Below are 23,368 nucleotides of genomic sequence, written 5' to 3'. Positions count from 1 at the left end.
ATACAAGATGCTTATCCCGCAAGTTTTTGTTTTTCTCTCTCTCACTCACACACATGTATTTTCAAATTGCCTTCCAAATGACTCCTCCTGCAAATTGAGAAATACTTTTACCTTCTGCTCGACATTGTCCTTTTCACCATTGTGGATGATGGTGTTCAAATGGGAAACTAATAACTGAATATCCAAAGGTTTAATTATTTAAAATGACATCCTGGGGAAGGCTTCTAACCATAGCTAATATTCCTTTGCTAGACTTCTTAGCTGGTGAGCAGCTGTGCTGGTGGAGGAACTTAGAGCTGTTGTAGTGAAGGTAGAAAGGACCCCTTGGGCAGATTGCTGTTCTACTAAATTTCCACATGTAAAAGCTTCCAAGGACAGTGTTCCTCTTCTCCAGAAGGGCTTCTGCCAGTGCCAGTACCACAGGAGCAAGAGGCAAGAGCAGAGCAATACTAATCCCACTGAGGGAGCAGCAGAACAGAGCAGTGGGTCCACGGCCACATCTGAAGATGTTCCAGCCGGTATCAGCCAGGGCAGAAGGTGTTCCTCCCAATTTGTGATGTCAATTCTAGGGTTAGCACAGCTGAGAGACCCAAGAGCAAAGCCAATAGGGGATTCCCAGGATCTGGATTAAGTGGGTCCAAAGCCAATGGCAAGATCAACTCCTTCTTTTGGCTCCTTCCACTTCCTACCATCAGTGGGAGAACCACTGGAAGGTGGTGGAGAGAAGACCATGCACCATCCCAACAACCCTTCCCCACCATTAAGATCTGAGTGATGCTAAGATTGTACTCTAACCTCCCAGTTCTCCTGGTGCAAGTGCTAGCTCTCCTGATTGCAGTTCTAAAGGTGAAATCCATGCATCAACTCAGGGATTCTAGTTCCAATGCCACTGTGGGCTCTTAATTTGCTACCCTTGGAAAGTCCCTCCTGTTACATAGTAGGAAGGCACCATCTCTGTTGTCTTTTTGGCACCTCCCTCTTTCAACAAACCTTCTAAGTGGATATATTTATCCTGGTCTGCATCCATATCACGGCTGCTTTTACCTGTGGGTTTGTTTTTAAATATTTCTATTATTTTCATATGTTTAATTATTATCTCACTTGTTTTAAAGATGTAGCTGTTTCGTTTCTTATATAATTGTGTGTTTTATTGCTGTAACCCACTCTGGGACTTTGTGCTAAAAGGTGGGTAAGAGTCCAAACAAATAAACATACAGTCTTTTCTGAGATGGCCATCATAGGAATGGAGGGGGTAGAATCAATAAGCAAAAAAATTTACTATAGATTCTGAGGCACCACATTCTCATATTTCAAAGAAATGAGAGCCTTCTTATTAGCCAGCTGTTCTTGTTTGAAGTACTTGCTCTTGGCAAAAATCAAACACTGCCCTTTATTAAACAGAGAACGAAATGAATTTCAACTCACAACCCATTTGCACTCAGATCCCAAGATAATCCATACCCTTTCCTTAGCATAGTCACATTAATTACTATTTCGGGATACTATCATGTGCATATACACACAAGTTCAACATTTTTCTAGTTATTGTATCTACTTGTCAACAGCTGGAGACTTATTGCCTCTTTCATATAGTAAAACAGGTCAACATTTGCGCCGCCAGACAAGAGAGAAAAAGTTTGACAACACACAGATACCGTACCTTCGAGTTCATCAATCTTTTTTGCATAGACTTTAAGCTGCTTTTTCAGTTTGCGAACAATCTTGTCCTGTTTTTCAAGCTGCTCCATTAAATCCTAAGCAATAAAAGTTGAGAGGGAAGGATTAGGTACTTAAAAGTGCTGTCTATAACGACAGACAGAGCAGAACCAGTACTGTTAGTGCTACAAGAGGAGCTGAGCACAGCTGAAAGGCAATGCTGCCATCTGGCTGAAGTTTGCAAGCCTGCACGCTGCCTAGAACATAAGCAAGACAATTATATAAAGTATGTTGAAACATGTGCAGCATGACAGACACAGAATTCTTCTGCAGGCACATTTTACGGATATCAACATACAGTGGTACCTCGGTTTAAGAACAGCCCTGTTTACGAACTATTCAGTATACGAACTCCACAAAACTGGAAGTAGTGTTCCCGGTTAGTGAACTTTACTTTGGTCTACGAACGGAAGCCGAACGGTGGAAGGGCACCGGCGGTGGGAGGCCTCGTTAGGGAAAGTGCGCCTCCGTTTAAGAACGGCTTTGGTTTAAGAAGGGACTTCCGGAATGGATTAAGTTCGTAAACCGAGGTACCACTGTATCTACAGCCAATTTTCTAAGTTATTTGTGAGAAGTCATGACAAGTGGCATTAATGTGATTTGAACATATGCCATGCATGTGACCTGGGACTCCCATCTCCCAGCCACTATGGCCAAAGGTCAGGGATGATGTAAGTTAGCCTCCACAGAAGGCCATAGGTTTTCCAGCTCTGTTCTATTGGCATGTCTATTTTAGGCTTGTGGAGATTCCACAACCACTTATTACTTTTCAGACATACAGAGGAGACTTGATGAAAGAGTGGGAATTCTGAAGCCCCCTCCCACTCTGGGTAGAACCAAAGGAGCAAGGGGCAGGGAACCCCCAACAGCATTTGAACCAATTTTTGCAGAGTTGGGAGACTGAAGTATATCGTTCTTCAAAGTACATTTTAACGCCACCCTCTACTAATAATTTAAATTACAAATATTATTGCCTAGCCTCCCCAACAAATCCCCCAATGTTTTTGGTACCACTAGATATCCGTTTTAATATTGAGGGATGCCATCTAAATCAGGCATAGGCAAACTCGGCCCTCCAGATGTTTTGAGACTACAATTCCCATCATCCCTGACCACTGGTCCTGTTAGCTAGGGATGAAGGGAGTTGTAGTCCCAAAACATCTGGAGGGCCGAGTTTGCCTTCGCCTGATCTAAATGCATATCTAAGAGCAAATCTGGAATCTCTTTTTCAGAAGGCAAAGTACACAGCTAAGAGAGTCTGCTTCAGTCATGCTGCTGTGTTCATATTAGTAACAAAGACGCTGACACAAATGACACAACAGAAAGCTCTTGGGAGAGGAACGACATTGATGAAGTTTTCTGAAAAGGATTGCCTTCAACAGTGGGCAAGGCAGCCAGCTCTTCAGTTAGTGCTCCAGAGCAGCAATCAAAGAAAGAGAGTTGGCACAATGTACATAGTACATACAATCATCCGTTTGTAAAATGAAATCCGGTACGACTGATACTTCATGGGATCATCTGCATATAACTCCTCACAATACTGAAAAAACAGGTATAAAGTATAGGTTCTTCCCATTCTTTAAAGGCGCTAGCATGTCAACAAACTTCAGAAGAAAAGGCAAGTTTAGCTACATTGATTTTGAGACAGACTTAGGCTATTAAAACAGCGTCAATCTCCCTACAGACCAGGATGCAAAAGTCACAGCCTTTAAGATGCACACAACAGAGGGGAGGGAAGTTTTATGGTCCATTTATTACTATAAAAAACCCTGAAAAATATGGCTTTAAAAATATATACCTCACAAGCAGGCGGAAAATAAAAATGCCTCAACAACATTCAGTGATTACTACCCTCAGAATGGGTACTGTCAGGAATATTTAAACCCAGCTGGGTCATGGTGGTCAATTCTCGTGTCATACCATAGAAAAAGATGAAAAGGAAAATGGGGACTCTTCTAAAAAAGTGAAGGCTGGAAGGACTAATCCCCCTTCTAGGTGGTTTACACATTTGGGGCAACATCAGAAACTATGTGCTTCTGTTCAAATGCCGAAGCTACAAGCCGTTTAGTTTCCACTTTTCAACTCTCTGATTGCCATGGATTGTCCTCCGAAGGATGGACAGTTATATAAACTGTCTTAGTCATTCCTTTGAAAATCAATGAAAGTGTGGTTTTTTAAGTTTCTTTCAGCAGGTACATTAAAGAATGTAGCCCTTGCAGCATGGCATTGGCACCTACAACTGCAATTAAGCTGTCTAAGAAGTTAGGCTATACGATAAACAATGCTACAGACAATGGCAGTTTGAAGAATGATAATAAATACTGGTTATTATGGGGTTAATCTTCATGAAGCACCAGCAGGAAAACTTGATGTTGTGGAAATGCAAGAATGCCAATACTTTAAAGCTAGATATGGGAAGTTTGCTGAGGAAGAGAATTGTCTCCAGAGGAGAACACAACACACCTACCATAGCTTGGCACTGGGTCTGTATGGAGGAGGGACAAGCACTGGGCCAGCTGGAGTTCTTGAGTGAATGGACTAATCTCCTGCTAAAATACTGGCCAAAGTTCGGCTTTCCAATCCCTGAAAACACACCTCCTCCCCAAGTTCCTAAAATAAATGAAGTAGCAGCAACGGAAGGTGCAAGCCTACAAGACGGAACTTGAAAAAGGCTTGATGTTTTTTGTGCAGCTGGCTGCATCACTAAGATTATTTAGCTATTCTGCAGAAGTACTACAATAGCTTCAGGACTAACCAGTAGCATCTGGATGACAGGGATCAAAGGGACCTTCCTTTTATAACTTTGTAAGCGCTGTGGGTTAAATCACAGAGCCTAGGACCTGCCGATCAGAAGGTCAGCAGTTCAAATCCCCACGACAGGATGAGCTCCCGTTGCTCGGTCCCTGCTCCTGCCAACCTAGCAGTTCGAAAGCACGTCAAAGTGCAAGTAGATAAATAGGTACCGCTCCGACGGGAAGGTAAACGGCGTTTCCGTGCACTGCTCTGGTTCGCCAGAAGCGGCTTAGTCATGCTGGCCATGACCCGGAAGCTGTATGCCAGCTCCCTCGGCCAATAAAGCGAGGTGAGTGCCACAACCCCAGAGTCGGCCACGACTGGACCTAATGGTCAGGGGTCCCTTTACCTTTAAGCATGTGTTGCACTCAAGAAAATTGGGAATCTGGAATGTTGCCCCCCTCCAACCCGCTCAATAGTCTAAAAATGCCCCTTAGGCAGGGCTGGGGAACCTGTGGCCCTCTATTAGACATCCTGTCTGAGACTGATGAGAACTGGAATCCCTCATCTTCTCCTTGCCTTAAGACTTCCAAAAGCAGAGAGAATCTCGTCAAGTTTTATTCACCATCCTTGGAAGAACATAAGTCGCCAAAGCAAGAAAAGCCACTTCCTCCCTCCTTCTGAAGACCTAAAGAATCAAGACATTGATTCTTGCTTTGGAGGCAGTCGCTGTCTTCAAAACCTATTGCACACATGCTTGCAATGACTTCTCAACACACACACAGTTTATTAAGATTTGACTTACTAGGTTCTCATTAGTCAAGCGGGTGATCTCATGTTGTAGGCTAGCTTCTATACGGGCTTCTGGGGGCAGCTGCAGGTTCTGCGCTAACAACTGCTGCTGGCGATTGTTCTCCTCCTTCAAACTCTGAATCTCTCCACGGAGGGCTTCCAGTTCATTGTCATGGCTCCTCTTCTGAGACTGCAGTTGAGATTCCAGTAGCCTACAAAGCCACAGAAAAACAAAGGGCATTTGGGGGAGGCAGAGTGAAAAGGGGGAGATGAGGAGGAAGAAGGAAAACACTTTTTTAGAATCTGTGTTGAAGATGGTCACCAAAGGTCTAAATACTGTCATCAAAGCTCAAGTGTACATATCGCTGCCCAGCCCATTTATATGGAGAAAGAAAAAAAACCAGAGAGTACTCTTTAAACCCATTTAGGTGATTTGGACCAAAATCCCATTTGCCTAATAATGAGATGTATAGCAAAATTAAAATTGACTTGGGTTTATAATGCCTTGGCTTCATATTTGTTTAAAGGATCTCTATTATACATAATTACAAAGCCTGTACCATTTCAGGCAAGAGATTTTTGGGCACCATTTGCAAGGACAATAATATTTAGTTTAACATTATATTTTACCACCTCTGGGAAAGGGGTGGAGAGGCATTTGGATTTTCTGCCTCGGGCATGCAGTATCTCGGGCTGTCTCTGGTTCCTATGATTCAAGGTTTTGTTAATCAATCCATAAACGCCCTTGCAACCTCAAAAATACATGCCAATCATGGTGTATTTAAGTGAAGGCACATAACAAGGCCATAAAGGAGGAAGTCTTATTTATGCTGCTCAGAAAGAAGCTGAAGTATCCCACCCAAAAAACTAAAAGAATGTAGTAAAGGTATTGCTAGAGGGATACGGATGGAAGCAATAAAGTATCATGCTGACTGTGCTGCTGATTCACTGTGTGGGCTTGGGAATGCGAACAAATAATTCATTTGCTGCTTGTGAATTATAGGAGGGAAGGAACAGAGGAAATGAATGGGGGCGCTGGAGTACTGAGATTAATGCTAAAATTGCATCTTCTACAAATGAGCACATACCTCAAGCTGAGCGGCTCCATCAGACACACGTTCAGGGTTTAAATAGACCTAAGCAGACCAGCTAACAGCTACATTGACCAAGCACATAAAAGGTAAATATGAATAATTTACCTTCCATTTCTCTGCCCCTTGCTCTAGAACCTTTCGCTTCTAGAACACGGACAAAAGAAACAAAAGCTACAGAGCCACCTCTTCCCTCGCTTACTCTGCAGCATGGTAACTACTCGCAAGTTAGCGTCTAGCAGACTTACAAACACAGTAGTTAATGTTTAGTGTTTTGTTAGCACAAGAAAAGAAAAGACACTGGTTAAAATAGCATTTGTAATAAAAAACGAAAAAAAACCTATGTTGGTTAACTTGTTTGGTAAAAGTGTACAATGAACTACTCTTGTCATTTAAATGCTAAAGTAACTAAATTCAGAGCAAACTGAGAAGTGGGTGCTCAAGGAAGGTTTTTTAAAAAGTAAGATGCCTTTTAAATGAGTGGGTGCACCTGACAGTCATGCGCACTTGATGTCATTACAGCTTTTAAAAATGGCTGTTTTCTTTATTTGGTATCTGCTAGTGTCTCCTTTATTCACCATGAATAGAACAGGCAAATAACATATAAAGAATGGCTTTAATTTTTATGTGTTTCTCTCTGCCTATTTCAGACCATGGTAACCATTTTGTGCTGAACTATTAGTCATTTGGGTTTTTTTTTGGGGGGGAGGGTTGACAGTGTATGTAATAATATGGCTTGTAGACATTTTTAACAGGCTCCAGGATTTGGGGGGCTCTCTGAGAGCTGGGTTCTCGTCCTTTAGCCACCATGTTTTCACATAAGAAAACAAAAATCAGCAGGAAGCAGATAGATGGCCAACAGTGGCTCTTCCTCCTCCTCTTTTCCTTGCCGTCACAGGGAGAGGGTGGACGAGCTGAGCTCCCTGGCTAAGAAGGAGAATCAACTACCATCACTACAAGCCCTCTCCTGCTATATGCAAAAGTCCTAAGTCTTATTATTTATAGCTCAGACACATCTGCATCTTTATTTTTATGATTCAGAACTTCCACCGCAGCAAATCTGGGATATAACTGGTCAATAGTGGACCTCCCCCAGATTGTGGGGCCCAGCTAACGCCCACCATGCCAATTGCCAATGCTGAGACTGATTTCAAGTGCCAGCCTTGGGGGGGTTCCATTCTTCCCTTGTTTTAATAAAACTCATTTGGATTCAGTCTTGTTAAATGACAATAAGAAACAGCATTGCAAAAGCAGGTTTACAGCATATTAGTAACACGAGAGAGAATGCAAGGAGGTCCGTCCTGAGAAGTTTTATAACCTGTTGGCTTGTTTTAGCCCTTCATATACCAGCCACAGCTCTCCGTCCTCATTCAGCATATGATAGTCCTGAAGAGATGATCTTCCAAGCAAATTGTTTTGTTTTGTTTTTAAATGCAAAAAACACAAAAAGGGATACATGATGGTGATGGTGTAGCATGCTAATTAAAAGGACAACGCAAGCTGAGTAAGTGTTATTAAAAAGGGGAAACCTTCATCTCCACAACTGCAATTCTAAACTTTTCAGCGGTGCAACCCTATGCATGTTTGCTCGGAAGCAAGCCCCACTAAATTCCGTGGGGCTTTTGCCTACATTAAATGAGCATAAGATCGTAGTCTAACAGCGCAATTCTATACATGTGTTCACAGAAGTCAGTCCCAGTGGGTTCATTTTTTAAATGTTTTATTATTCTTTCTTTAATCATTTCATCTTCAAGCTCCTAATAGATTCCAAATATTGAAATCACATAAAAGTAAACGTATGACAAAAATATGCCTAAATATAAAGATATCGATAACAAATATTTCCCAGCTATTCCAAGCTCTTTTCTTATATATTTCACAACTGGCCTGCAATTATTTAATCTTTCTTTATACTCCCCATATGTTCATAACTTTATTGTCACCTTCAAAGTCAACTGCTTCCATAGATTTCTAACTCTTCTCTTTCTCATTAGGCTTATTAGTGACCTTTTGAACTTTCACAATCACAATTCTGGCTGACATTAGTATATATGGAACTTGTGATTGAATGCTCCTCTGATTATCCACATAATTCAAGAGGCGCACACAATAGCACCCCAGTGAGTTCTATAGAGCTTGCACCTGTGTATAGAACTGCAGCCTAAGTTAATGGAAGTATATGTGACAACTTGCCTGAGAAAATTAAGTTAGCAGGATATATTCAGATAAGATAGCATTGTTCCAAATTCCTTAAACCAGAAAAAACAACTTCTACTCTGCTAATGCAAATTAGAACCACTGCACAAGTAGCACCGAGCAGTTAATTATTATTATTATTATTATTATTATTGATATTCTGTTTTGTTTACAGCCAAGGGAAGAAGCAAACTGTACAAAATAGATGCACAATGTAAATGCACACATACCTGTTTGTCTCTTTCAGACCAATATACGCCTGGGCTATCTCTCCTTTGTCCTTCATCTTCTGTACATCCTCTAAAAGGATTGTGGAGTCTGTCATGGTGTTCTGGAAAGAATTAACAGAAAGCAGTTGCACAAAATAGATTACCTGAAGACTCTTTAAAAAAATAATAATTAAGATTTTCTTTGTTTCCAAAAGTACAGCCTTGTCTCTTTTTTCAGGTTGCACAGTCTTTCTTACAGATCAGTTACATTAGTTGCAAGACATTATAAGTACAGTATAAGGTTGGGGAAGAAGGGATGGGTGAGGCTTCTATACTTTTTGTATAGTGCGGATGTGGAGTTTTGTGTCAGCGTCAACTGAGCAGGTTCTCTTTCTATTCGTTTATTACATTTCCTTGGTAGTCTTTCTTTTTAAAGAGTTTTTTGTGGGAAGGTTGTGTGTGGCCTAAACACATACTGGTGTTCTTCATGCCATATATAGTTAAAACTGGTGGAGTTTTCTGCCACAGGATGTAGCAATGGCTGCCAACTTGGACAGATTCAGAAGGCAATTTGGCAAGGTCATGCGGCTATCAATGGCTGCTAAATATGATAGCTGTGTGCCACTTCTAGTACTGGAGGTGTCATGCCTCTGTATTGCAGCTGCTGGGAAACGCAAGCAAAGAGAATATCGTTGGTGCTTCTGTCCTGCTTTTAGGCTTCCTAGAGGCTTCACATTGACCACCGTGAGAACAGAATGCTGAATAATATGGGCCTTTCACCTGATCCAGCAAGACTTTTCTTATGCTCTAACGGTTTAGTGATTATTATTTATTTTTCTCACGCCATAGAAATTCCTTGGGCTCTTTATATAGTGTGTATTGGAGTAGTACTGGTGGGTATTGTTGTTGTTTAGTCGTTTAGTCGTGTCCGACTCTTCGTGACTCCATGGACCAGAGCACACCAGGCACTCCTGTCTTCCACTGCCTCCCGCAGTTTGGTCAAACTCATGCTGGTAGCTTCAAGAACACTGTCCAACCACCTCGTCCTCTGTCATCCCCTTCTCCTCATGCCCTCCATCTTTCCCAACATCAGGGTCTTTTCCAGGGAGTCTTCTCTTCTCATGAGGTGGCCAAAGTATTGGAGCCTCAGCTTCAGGATCTGCCCTTCCAGTGAGCACTCAGGGCTGATTTCCTTCAGAATGGATGGTGGGTGCCAACTTCAAATTCTCATGCAGTTATGAAGCTCACCAAATGATCTTGGGACACTCATTCTCTTTCTCCCGCCCTAACCTACCTCATAAGTTTGTTGCAGGGATAAAATGGGTATAGGGCAGACAGGCTACCTTGAGCTCCTGGAAGGAGGTGTACAGATAAAAAAAATTAAGGACTGAATAAAAGCAACACTGCTGTTGCCCAGCCAAAATGCAAGAAATCAGGCTGATTGTGAGACCCATGAAGAAGCCTGCACCTTCTTATGGAGATCCATTTCTCAGAGATTCTTGGTCATATAAGAAGTCAAAAAATATAATATGAATAATACATTTTAAAACAATATGTGTCATTTACACATATGTAAACTCTGCAATTGTTAAAGCACATCAACCAGTTACATGATGTTCAGTGAATATTCTAGCATTTAAAATAAACTGACCATTTCTTGGATGGTTGTTGCTTTTTTAATGTATTGTAATTTTGGATTTTAATGTCAGTCACTCAATCTTTATTACGGTCCAGAGACCCAACAAATCGTTACAAACCAATGCACAATTCAGACAGCCTACCTCCAGGTTAAACAAGCATTTTGTTCAGACTTAAAGATAGGGATCATTGGTTCTTGCAACCACCAATAAAAACTTCACCACTGCTAATGTTCTAGCATTTGTCCGGTCTTCCAATAGGAACCTGACATAGTGAGCCTCTGATTTTCCCGGGAAAGGTATCAGCGGTACCTTTGTTCTGATATTTTCTGGTACCTTGCCCTGAATCATTATTTTTTAAATGAAAAATGATACATAAATGTTTTTAACAAACAAACAAGAAGAAAATCAGGTTACCTTGTCATCCTGGTAAACCATTTGCAAGCAGGGAAAGGAACAAACAAACCTAGTTACTCATATTTGTTCTCATTAAAGATCACCAGTTTCCCTTTTTATTTTCAAGTCTCCTGTATGAACCCGTGCATATACCACCAGAAGACTTGCCAGTCAGTTCCAGTATCACTTTTAAACAGACTGCTCCGTTCATACAGAGTTCCACTGGCAGGTCCAAATTGCAATGAATAGATTTGCAAATTGGATCTCCCTCCTCCTGGGGAGGATAACTCTCTCTCTCTCTCTCTCTCTCTCTCTCTCTCTCTCACACACACACACACACACGCACACACAGAGAGAGAGAGAGAGAGAGAGAATCAGTAGTGTGTGAGGGGGTAACTACACATACATCCACACCTGCATGAACCTGATTTAAACAACTCTTCCTCCTCAAAAAAGAGATGATGCAAATCAAACCTACAGACATACAATCATTCACGCACAGCACCATCACAACACATTACAGTGGTACCTCGGGTTACAGACGCTGCAGGTTACGTGTTTTTGGGTTGCACACTGCGCCGAACCCAGAAGTACTGGAATGGGTTACTTCCGGGTTTCAGCGCTCGCACATGTGCAGAACTGCTAAATCGCGCTTTGCGCATGTGCAGAAGCGCCGAATCGCGACCCGCGTGTGCGCAGATGCGGCGCTGCGGGTTGTGAATGTGCCTCCTGCACGGATCACGTTCGCAACCCGAGGTTCCACTGTACATCATACATGGCAGGTACACATTTCAACTATGTGCTGTATATCCAATTCCTGCTGTGAAAGTGGTATCTGCTAGATGGTATTAATGGAGGCTCCCAGACACTTCTCCAGGATACGTTCAACTTTCCAAACAAATCAAGCTTCTTGCCTATACTGCTGGCAAGTTATGCTGCCATTATTGGTGACAATCATATTTTAACCACATCTATCGTTACAAAACCAGGGAAAGGGAGCCGAGGCCTTCCATGTGTTGCTGCATTGCAGCCCACATCATCCCTGACCATTGGTCATGCTGGCTAAGTTGCAGTAGGGAGTTGCAATAGAACGACATCTGGTGGGCGCTACAGGTTCCCCACCCCCGTTATTCCATGTTATTTGCATCATGTTATTTCAACAGCACTGAGAGTATTCCAACAGTGCAGGAGATTGTGGTGTGATTTCAAAGCTGGTGCATCTCACATGCAGCCAGTGGTGTTGCAGGAGATGGTGGGGTCAGATTTTCCCCTCTCCATGGCAGCATCCAGATGCACACTCAGGTCAATAATGGATTCTGCTGGGGAGAGGAAAAGCTACATTGCTCAAGCAAACTGCTCTCTCATCAAAATTCATGTGGTCCAATTTTTCTTTCCGCTACTTACCTTAGGCTGAATTGCCTCCTTCTGACTCATGAGTTGAGACCTCAGAATGAGGACTTCCTCCTTACGTACTTCCAGCTCCTCACTGACAGAGGTCATCTGATCCAAGAGGACCCTATACGCTGGGGAACCGGGGGCAGTGACGTTAGGAGCGCTCTTTTCCATCAGGGCCTTCCTCAACTCGTTCAACTCATTCTTGAGTTTCTTATTCTCGGATTCAAGCTCTTGGCGCTGAAGCAAAGGGGGAGGAACACAAACACAGTTGCTCTCTCATTCACCAGAAATGCAAATTAGAAAGGTTTGGAGTGGGGTTTGGGGGGAAAGTCTTCACTGATCGTGAGCTAGCCTAGCTTACGGTGTTCTGGTAATGGTTACTGTAATATATGGCGTTTGTGAAACTTTGCGAACACACAAAATCCTCTGTAAATACTATTGTAATATGCTCTTTTAATTATGGCTATGTATAGGAGTGGGTCACTTTAAAAAATCCAGAATTACCTTAAGTGATTCGTACTCTAACTCCGCACCTCTCATCTGAGGCCTTTCTTCCTCCTGGGGAAACAAAAGACAGAGATAAAGTTTTATCTTTTAGCCAGAACTAGCTACATCTGCAAAACAGAAAATTAGCAGGAAGAACAGCATGATTAATTTTACAAACTTTTTGGGGAGCGTGTGTGATACAATGTTATTGGTGTATCTGATACTTATATTGCTTTTATAGTTCATAAATATTCACAGCTGAGGCAATTAAAATCACACATAATAGGATCAGCTTTGAAAAAAACCCTCTCTAACAGTGCAGTCCTATGCATTATATGGTCAGAACCAAGTCCTGCTAAGTTCAATAGGGCTCTACAGTGGTACTGTAAAGACAAGCCACAGTCCAATTTGCATATCCCCAAACACTACACTGTGGCTGCCACTTCACGTAGTCAAGCAAGTCCAGAAACCAACCTCAACCAGAAGACAGATGCTAAGAGAACGGAGAATGACCTAAAGTAACCTCCCATGCTTAAAAATGCCCCCCCCCCCCAAATGGACAGTTTAGCTGATTAATGTAATGTAAAATTAAAGTAAGAGGAAGATTCAGGAACAAATCAATTTTTAAGGTTCACAAGAGTTACTCATGGAAGCAAAATGTCCTTAAAAACAAGGATAGCCTCTGAGCCTCCAACACCAATTAATCAATCAACACAATGCAGAATTAAGGAGCGCACAACTGCTGCCTTTGACACAATAAAGACACCACATGGGAAAGCCAGAGAAGCACTCAGGCGTTACAGCCTGCATCTTGCCTTAGGTATGTCCCTCTTGCATTCTGACAAGCCTTTTTACCAGGACACCATTGCTGGAATGAGACCCCAAATTTCACCAGTATTTAGGGATAGCTTTGGCCACCTCATGAGAAGAGAAGACTCCCTGGAAAAGACCCTGATGTTGGGAAAGATGGAGGGCACAAGGAGAAGGGGACGACAGAGGACGAGATGGTTGGACAGTGTTCTCAAAGCCACCAACATGAGTTTGACCAAACTGTGGGAGGCAGTGGAAGACAGGAGTGCCTGGCATGCTCTGGTCCATGGGGTCACGAAGAGGCGGACATGACTAAACAACTAAACAACAACAACAACAACAAATATTATAAACAAAGCCAAACCATTTTGGTCTTTACCTTGGCCTTGGTTCGGAGAGCTTGTTCCTCTTTCTTGTCCAGCTCATCCTGCAACGATTGCTTTTCCTGCTCCAGCTCTGTAACCCGTTTTTGTAATTTAAGGAATAGAGACATGTCCAGAGGTGCTTTCTTCTCGCTTGGCTCCTGATTCAAGGGAAATTGTGGGCAGGTCAGAATGTTTCCAACTTACAAAAAGGGAGAATTTTTTTTTGGGGGGGGGGACAGTCTGCACATTAGCTATCATCCTGAGGAGAAAGCTGGAAAGCTGATGGTTCCTTCATAACAAAAGCATAAGGTGTGGGCCATGGTTCTTTCACCTGGCATGAAGAGTTTCTCCAATAGCATCAGCTTTGCCACGGACAAGGAATCTGTAGAGGGAAATGGTCCATGCAAAATGGAAGAACCACACCACATGAAGGGAACGCCATGGGGATGCTTTTCCAAGCTGGTTCCGATTGAGCATGTTAACATGCAGACTGTCTCTTAGAAGCAGGGATGGGAGGGAAGCAATGACTAGAGGTATATAAATGTTACTTGATTAGGAGAGCTATTTACTGGCATCCAGAATTTTCCCAGTGTTATTTTTGAAATCACAACTTTAAAAAGTCATTTTGACAAATAAATCTAATATAAAAAAGCATCTATCCTAAAGCCTTAAAGGCAGAAAACTAGTAACTAACTAGAAGGTTTAAGGTCTATGACCAATCATACCTTTCCTTCTTATTTGTTTGAAAGGGGAGGGGAGGAGGGAAAAAACAGTAGGTTTGCAGTTAGTTTCAAAGAAAATAAGAAGCACAGTAAGTTTCTGTAACCAAAGAGCAGTGATATAAACACCATTGCTTAAAAACTTGGATCTACTATTAGATAACCTAGCAGGGTGAATATGTGAAAGCAATTGGAATTATTTCCGTATACCCAGAAATGCATGACTTGGTTGGATATTCAAAGACAGCATGTGCTCATCTCTGCATTTTTGTGTGGCCTATCGAAAACACAAAGGAGTGGTCATATAACCAATTGCTTTCATACCCTAGTGATATAAGTTAATTAGAAGACACAACAGCCCATTGGACACTACTCAACACATGGCAGACCACCTAGGATATGAAATATACTTTATGTTGAAGGGGAAACTATGGCACAGAGGACTGGTCTCCACACAAATTTAAACTGTCCTCAATGTATTTTTTTCAGTATGATACAATATGTCTTGTCAAGTTTGAAGAAAATGGAGAAAAGCTTAAGGTTCACTTTCCCTAGAGGAACTGTGCAACTCCCTCCCTTTGGCCACCCCCGTGCAAATTTAAAAAGTGGGGTATAAATATGCCCTATTCCTCCTCCTAGTGCCCTGTTCCTCAGCTAGACTTTTTCCAGCTAGCATCCAAAGAACAATGGTTGGGGAGCACAGAAGGGTTCACCCCTACCTTGGGAAGCTACAACGTTCAGGGGAAAAGAAAATAAACAAGAGAGACAGAACAAATCAGCATCCCTCTTGGTCTTTAGGCATCAGCTATAGCTTAAGGTAAAGGTAAAGGGACCCCTGACCATTAGGTCCAGTCGCAGACAACTCTGGGGTTGCGGCGCTCATCTCGCTTTATTGGCCGAGGGAGCCAGCATACAGCTTCCGGGTCATGTGGCCAGAATGACTAAGCCGCTTCTGGCAAACCAGAGCAGCGCACGGAAACACCATTTACCTTCCCGCCGGAGCGGTACCTATTTATCTACTTGCACTTTGATGTGCTTTCAAACTGCTAGGTTGGCAGGAGCAGGGACCAAGCAACGGGAGCTCACCCCATCACGGGGATTCAAACCGCTGACCTTCTGATCAGCAAGCCCTAGGCTCTGCGGTTTAACCCACAGCGCCACCCGCGTCCCTCCAGCTATAGCTTATTATCTAGCAAAATACTTCCACACAGCTGTCAATGGTAGAGCACATGCTGTCCATGGCAAAAGTGCCAGGTTCAATTCCTGACATTTTTGTGCAAAGAGATCAAATAGCAGGTATTTGGAAAAGCCTGTTCCTGGGAGGCTAGAGCATCACTGCCACAGTCACCTCAGCCGGCAGTCCTCCAATTGATTTGGACTACAACTCTCATCAGCCACAGTTTGCATAGCTAATGGCCAAGGATTACATGAGTTGTAGTCCCAAATATCAGGAGAGCATCGGGTTGAGGAAGTCAACAATACCAGGCATCTTTCTATGTACTGACTAGAGCCCTAGCTATATAGTGCAACAGGCTGAGAAATGGGGATGGCTGAGAAGTTATTTGTTGTTACTCTGAAGCTGTGCACAGCACACTCATAAGAGAGGAGTGAAAAACTCAGCTGCCCTCTTTCCTAGTGGGTGCTCTCAGAGTCACCACTGCTAACCCAAACAGAAGAAGTAGGGAGGGCAGCTTGCATTTCAAAGACACAACAGGTTCTTCACAGCGCCTTTGTATCAGTTTCCCCCAGGTGTATGAGAACAGGTTGAAGCAATAACACCAATCACAAAGCTGCCTATTGGATGGAAGGGAGTTCTGCTGAGTTGTGAGAGTGCTTGTTGTCTGGACCATACCTAGTACCTAAGCTGACAAAGTAGGCAAGACGCGTTCTGGACCAATTAATTGCCTTACAAACTTTGCCCACTTTCAAGTGATTGTGTTCTCGAGCGCCATGATTAGAGGGTAAGGAAAGAAAATCTTCCTGTGTGTCTTGTCAGGTGGTTATCTAGCCAGGTAGCGCTTCTTCAGGTAGAGAGGGGACAATAGGGGCTTATGCCAAGCAGAAAGCGAAATCTTATCCCAAGAAATGGCTGGAGGAGCATCTCCTTCAAGAACCAACGCAGCAAGTTTGCGCTTCTACGAAGCAAGTATTTGGTTCCCTTTTCTCGTTTTAAAACCCATATGCAGCAAATAATAAATAAGACAAAACAGCTTATGAATTCCACCACCATAAAACATATAATGCATCCATAAGCATCCAATATTTTTCATTTAGTGCTATATAACCATTATCAAGCAGCTGCAGCAACATTTGAATTATTCATAACTGATACTCATTTCCTAAGGCAGTAACATAGCTGAGTAATCATTCTGGAAATATCCCAAACCTTCTAGTACTTAAAATGCAGAGCAAGCTGCCATTAAAAATGTGCCCTTCAAAAATAGTTCTCTCCCTCCCTCCCTAGCACCAAGATGACAATTCATCTAAACTGGAAAACTACCTTACAAGTTACAATATTTGATCCCAGTAAATTTCAAGGGCTCACCCATATTGTGATGTCAAGACACCTATCTGAACAATAATGCCCAAACAACATGCTAGTTCAATGTTTTGCAAAGCTTTAAACCACTAGTTGGTTCAAGTTGCAATGCTCTGTTGCCTGCTTTGTTGGCTTATTTATTTCTTGAATTCTCAGAGTAGTAAATTTGGGGTACCAGGTGGAGTCCAGACCCACCAGAATTTTCAGAAATCCTAAGTCCATAAAACACAAGTTTCCTGATACCAGTATAAAAGAATCCTGAAGTAGCAGTTCCTTACAAAAGTAATATTCATAAAATGTTCCTAGGAACCCTGGAGTTCCAAAACTATTTGAAGTTATTAAGTATGACACTGTTGGACTTGCATGTGGTTGAAAGCTGCTGACTACCTGCAGCTGCAAGTTTTCCTTCCTACCCCATCTTCTAATTCTGACTAGCAAAAGGCTACTCATGCCAAGCAGATCTGGGTAACTGTATATTAGGGGTTGCCAATATGGCACCCTTCCGGTGCTGTTGGACTACAACTTCCATCACCCCTGACTACTGGTCATGCTTGCTAGGGCTGATGGGAGTTGTAGTTCCACAGCATCTACAGGACTATCCCTGCTATATATATGCATGTTGCAATTAGATTGCAAGGATGTAATCGTTAAACCCTGGCTATCAGTTGTGTGTCAAACATAGTACATGTGCACACAGTTTATCATGGAACAAGATACGCAATTTCAAAGAAATTCACTCGAGTCCACAGAAATAGCATACCCTTCCTATAAGAACAGCATAGTAAAAAACTGATATTGCAGTAGCGATTTACAATTTGAAGGGGGGGGAAATCCATGGTGGTCTCAAACAGACTCTGATTCTTTTGTATTCTTTGATCTTACCTCTGTTCTCATTGGAAATTCTTCTGCCTCAGTGATCTCAGAGCTATAGGTGTATTCTGATTCATTGCTACTATGCGTGGAATCTGTTCTCTTGTGTCCAGGCTTGGAGATGCTCTGGGGGGGAAGAAAAGTGGGCAGGAAAATATGATAGTTCTTTGTCTTTAGCCCTTCCAAACCCCAGAGATCTCATGCATGAGTGCTTTGTAGAAGTCAGGGGCTGATTTGCCTCTGTCATGCGAAGACAAATGAAAGAGAGGGACTAAGAAAGTAGCAGGGTGGTATAATAATAATAACAACAACAACAACAACAACAACAACAACAACAACAACAACAATTTATTTTTTATACCCCGCCCATCTGGGTGAGTTTCCCCAGCCACTCTGGGAAGCTTCCAACCAAATATTAAAATCAATACAGCATCAAACATTAAAAACTTCCCTAAGCAGGGAAGTTGTCTTTTAAAAGTAAAATAGATGCTTATTGCCTTGACATCTGCTGGGAGCGTGTTCCACAGGGCGGGCACCACTACCGAGAAGGCCCTCTACCTGGTTCCCTGTAACATGGCTTCTAACAGTGAGGGAACCACCAGAAGGCCCTCAGCGCTGGACCTCAGTGTCCAGGATGGACGATGGGGGTGGAGATGCTCCTTCAGGCATACAGGACCGAGGCCGTTTAGGGCTTTAAAGGTCGTTTAGGGCTGGTAAAGGATTGAGCAATGCCTCTGCATCTCCTACCTTTCTACTCCAAATTGCGTCCGTCCGTCCCCCTAATTTTCAGCTGTGCAGACGCAATTTGTGTTTCCAGACCCATGTCTGCTAGGGAAGATCTTGTTCAGCCTAGAAACTTTTTCAAATGAAATCTTTTCCAGGTCCTTTAAGCCACTCACCACCATAACCTTCATCTCATCCTTGAGGTCATCATATCGCTCCTCTAACCGGCTAAACTCCTGAAGCAGATTCTGATATCTCTGCCTTTCATTGTTCAAATCCAGGTCTAGCTGCTTTGTCTCCTCAGTGAACCTTTTCTCCATGACCTCTGTAAAACAAAGTATGAAATCCAAATTTACATATACAGTCGTACCTTGGATCTCAAACACCTTGACTCCCGAAAAAATCAGCTCCCGAACGATCGAAACCCGGAAGTGAGTGTTCTGGTTTTCAAACGATTTTCAGAAGCCGAACATCCATCGCAGCTTCCAATTGGCTGCAGGACGCTCCTGCACCCAGAACACATTCTGTTCGAGAACCAAGGTACGACTGTATTACATTTGTACAGCAAGAAACAATGCATTTTAGAGACTATGGTTGCTTCCAGAAGACCTGTTATTGAGAATTCATCCTGATTTGTTTGCAGGGAAATTAAACAATGTTAGACATTTACAGAGAATTCACTCCAATTTGTTTGCAAGGAGGTTAGATGATACTGGATCAAACCAGTATTCAGAAATCCTACTGAACACTGGGATTTTCTCCCAGGTAAGTGGGTGTAGGATTGCAGCCTAAGTAAGGAATTGTAGCCAGCTCCCAGATTTGAAACAGTATGGCTACAAAGCTCCTGTCCTTGAACCACATTAGCAGCTAGTGCATCCAGCTGTGGAATGGTCAATTCCTCAGTAAGATTTAAGCAACTTCTTTAGCGTCACTACAGTTCAGTATCTGAGGCTCAGAGACCATTTAACTGCTCTCTTAAAAAAAGAAATTCTAATCCCACAATTCGATGCTATGCAAATGAGGCAGTAATGCTGGTTCAGGACTCACTTATGCACATTTTATCCTCCATGTGATATTGCCTCTAGCCCTGAACCAGTGCAATATCCTACTCTCAAATAATGGATGGGGAAAAGAGAGAGACAGCCTTTCTGCATGGTGATAATTTGATGCTTACACAGCCCATTTCACTCTCTGCTTTCTCCCGGGAGTGATGATACCGAGTTCCTTGGGGTCAGTGATTCAAAGTGGAGGCCCATCATGTTACAGAGTTTTGCTTAATTGATAAAAAAGCAGAGGAGAGAAAGGGAGAGAAGAAGGGTGTGTGTGTGTGTGTGTGTGTGTGTGTGCATGCAAAAACCATCAACCAAACCAAACTTCTGAACCAAGGTTACCTGTTATCTCTTTGGCCTGGTCCTGGATCCGACGGTTCAGCTCATCCTTTTCTGTTTTAAGCAGTGTGTTTTGCTCTTTTAATTCCAGTACCAACTAAAAAAAGAAAAAAAATAGTATTGGGAAAGGCTCACAGCTGAAACAGAAAAAAATCCATCTTAACAAATACACTGTTTGAGTAACAAATTAAACAATTTTTCCCTGGCAATTCTAGACAAAGCTAATCAGTCAATCTGCATGGATGATACATCTACTGCTATCACAGCCTTGTCTATATACAGCATTTTCATCAAATCTGATTGGAAATCATGCTCTGCATAAGACTGAAACAGTGTTGGCTGTGCCCATTGGAACTGATGGGGTGGAAGGCTGAGAGGCCAAACATAGGTGGAGCCTGAGCCAATGACAGGCAAAATCAATTCCGAGTTTTGTTCCTATCCTCACTGAGTTGAGTTCTACAAGGGCAACACTGAGACTAAGGAGGAAGCTGATAAGCAGTGGATTGGGAGTAAAGAAGAAGGCTGGCAGGTGGGGCCTGACTGAAGGCAGACTGAAGTTGGTGGAGCAGGGTGCCATTTGCCCTAATCAACCAACCTCCACTCCCGAGAAAATTCAAAAACCATGCAAAACTGAACTGAGCATATTCACTCTCTGCTTACCAGAGTCTCTACTTCCCTTCTCTTCCTAAGTATAGGCTGAAATGCTTTTTCAGCCTGTACCTCTCTTCGTGTGCTCTGTAAAGGAGAATTTACACTGAAAGCATAAATTAATATCTTATTTATAAGTGGGGGAAATGCTAGCCAGCTTTTTTATGCCTCCATGTCAATCGAGGAGGCTTAAGTCAATTAAAATTACAATCTCACAATAAAGTTACAGCATCAGTTAAATTACAACAGGGTCAGGCGTAATACATTTATCTAGCTGGCAAGGGAAATGGAAAGGTCTAGTTGGTAGAAAACAGCCAAAGAGGAGACCACCTGAATCTTGGAAGGAGGGAGGGGGAAATCCACAACCAGGGCACCACCACAGAGAAGGCCCTCTCACTAGCCTCTGCCAACCATGCTTCCAGCCAAAGTGAGACACAGAGAAGGGCCTCTCCATCAGATCTTAGGCAGCAGGGAGGCAGGCCAGTATAAGACATGTCTGTCCTTTAGGTATGCTGGATCTAAGCCATTCAAGTAATCACCAACCATTTGAATTGTGTCCAGAAACAAACTGACAACCAGCACAGGCAATGCAGAACATGTGCAAAACAGTCCCATGTCAAGGGCCCATTAACATTCCATGCCAACTGAAGGTTCCACAGACGCTTCCTCTGTATCCCCAGTTACAGCATATGGCAATAATCCAATCTAGGTGCAACTAAGGTGATCTCCTCAGTAAAGGGAACATCAGGCCCACACAAAACACATTTCTTACCTTTTCTAAGAGGGTGTCTATCACCAGTGATTTCTATAAGATGAATCTTAAAAATAACTGGCAGTTCTCTAAGCACTCAAAGCCCCCTACTTCTCTTGAAGCATAGAGTTGGAGTTTGGTTCCATTTTGCTCTTTTTTCCAGAAACAAAACGCCCAGCTCATCACCGCAGATTAAGAGTTCTGTTTCTCATCTGCTTTCCCTTTTGGGTTTTAGGCTGCGTTTTCCGTCACCTTCTCCAATGCAATAGGGCCACCCAGTCTCCAGCTTACATTGCAGCAGCTTTCTGATCCGTCTCTGGCTCTCCACCATGATGTGTCCAGAAGGAGACTTCTCAGATGCTGCCTTCAGCTCCCATCCTGGGCTGTCATCTGACTCTCCCTTCACTTCTGCTCTCTCTATGTCTGAGTCTCTGCTCCTGTCCTCTCTGTCCCTGACTTCTGTGTCCTCTGCGCCTTCTCTCTCTTTCTCTCTGGTGGCTCCTGCACCTTACGAGGCAATGAGGAGGACATGGGGACACTAGGCATCTAGCCACTTCCAGTCTGACTCCATTTACATCTCAGGGAGTCCAAGTCCAACTTATCATGCAACATCAATACAGGATGCAGCCCTAGGTATCTCACATATGTTTGGGCTTATGATTATGCACAAATGCGCCTTCAGGTTGTTCCTAAAGTTCTGTGCTGCAAAGCAAGACGTACTCACCTGGTCTGTTTCTTGTTTGTATATTTCTGCTTGTTCCTCAATCGTCTTCTTCTCAGTCTGTGTTTGGTGCAGTTCCTTTCTGAGCTTGCTAATCTCCTCTTGCAGGCTAAGGACACGGTTGGTGGCATTCTTGGCCTCTTCTTCGCTCATTTTAAGTCGTTCTACATCATTCTTTAGCTTCTGTGTCTCAGACGTGTATGCTGCTTCCAGAGTACTTAGTTTCTCAATTAGGGATTTGGAGTCTTTGGTCTGCGTAAAGCAAAAAATGATAGAGATCAATGTTTGCAATGCATTTCAGTTTAACATTAAGCTTTCAGGCTAGGAAAAGAGGTGTTATTTATCATCATTTCTCAGCTATCCACAGAATGTGCACAACTTTACACAATGAAAATGTCTGTTGTAAGTAGGGATGGACAAATCAGTTATTGTCTGTTTCCCTCAGTTTTTCATTTTTCAATCTTAAATTCTCATTTTCACATCAGTTTACAAATTCTTTTCCCCCCCCCCAAAAGCCCTTATGCAATTTCATCAGCATTTTACTACAAGGTTCTAATATGCAATTGTGCCAGATATATTCATTTTTGCAAGCAATTTCCCCTAATGTAATGCAATTTTGTGCAAACTTTTCCTAGAATATTTTTTTTTGTACATATTAACTGGTTGGAGAACTGCATTGCAAAATAATGCGAATTTTGAAGGATGATCACATTTCAATCTGCATGAAGTTTCAGGTAGTGCAAATTTTATAGTGGGTATGTTTTTGCACCTTACATGTTGTTTTTATGGCACAAGCTAGTTAGATATCACTTGCGAAATCTGCATCTGATTGCACTCTTACTTGCTAAAGCTGATATGAACAACCTGTGGTCCTTAAGGTGATACTGGACTGCAACTCCCATCAGCCCCAGTCAGCATGGCCAATGGCCAATAATGATGGGAGGTGGAGTCCAACGACATCTGGAGGGCTCCAAGTTCCCCATTCTTCTTCTAGAATGAAGGAGTTCAACTCAGTTGTCAGTTTATGGGGATACTCTGCCTTTCTACAATAGTATCCAAAGCAGCTTATAAAAGGTAAAGGTAAAGGGACCCCTGACCATTAGCTCCAGTCGTGGCCAACTCTGGGGTTGCGGCGCTCATCTCGCTTTATTGGCTGAGGGAGCCGGCGTACAGCTTCCGGGTC

At 42.8% G+C, this 23,368-nt stretch overlaps 1 protein-coding gene across 8 annotated transcripts in view; it reads right to left on the bottom strand.

Moving 5' to 3' along the window:
- MYO5A (myosin VA) overlaps window positions 1–23,368 on the bottom strand; it is a 120,437-nt gene that overhangs the window by 15,101 nt on the left and 81,968 nt on the right. For 3 of the 8 annotated variants that reach the window (XM_083411760.1, XM_083411759.1, XM_083411766.1), the window contains exons 22-33: window positions 22,189–22,437; window positions 20,069–20,162; window positions 18,854–19,002; window positions 17,967–18,080; window positions 13,841–13,984; window positions 12,670–12,723; window positions 12,175–12,402; window positions 8,759–8,859; window positions 7,651–7,731; window positions 5,255–5,453; window positions 3,182–3,256; window positions 1,661–1,754 (exon numbers count right to left, since the gene is read on the bottom strand). In XM_083411760.1, coding sequence (XP_083267886.1) covers window positions 1,661–1,754; window positions 3,182–3,256; window positions 5,255–5,453; window positions 7,651–7,731; window positions 8,759–8,859; window positions 12,175–12,402; window positions 12,670–12,723; window positions 13,841–13,984; window positions 17,967–18,080; window positions 18,854–19,002; window positions 20,069–20,162; window positions 22,189–22,437 — 1,582 coding nt within the window. The remainder of the gene's footprint in view (window positions 1–1,660; window positions 1,755–3,181; window positions 3,257–5,254; window positions 5,454–7,650; window positions 7,732–8,758; window positions 8,860–12,174; window positions 12,403–12,669; window positions 12,724–13,840; window positions 13,985–17,966; window positions 18,081–18,853; window positions 19,003–20,068; window positions 20,163–22,188; window positions 22,438–23,368) is intronic. The other 5 variants (XM_083411763.1, XM_083411762.1, XM_083411765.1 and 2 more) reach the window with 3 other exon arrangements.

This window comes from Podarcis tiliguerta, assembly GCF_965153285.1.
Source record: "Podarcis tiliguerta genome assembly, chromosome: 14".
NCBI classification, from domain to species: Eukaryota; Metazoa; Chordata; class Lepidosauria; order Squamata; family Lacertidae; genus Podarcis; species Podarcis tiliguerta.
This window is presented reverse-complemented; position numbering and strand designations above follow the sequence as displayed.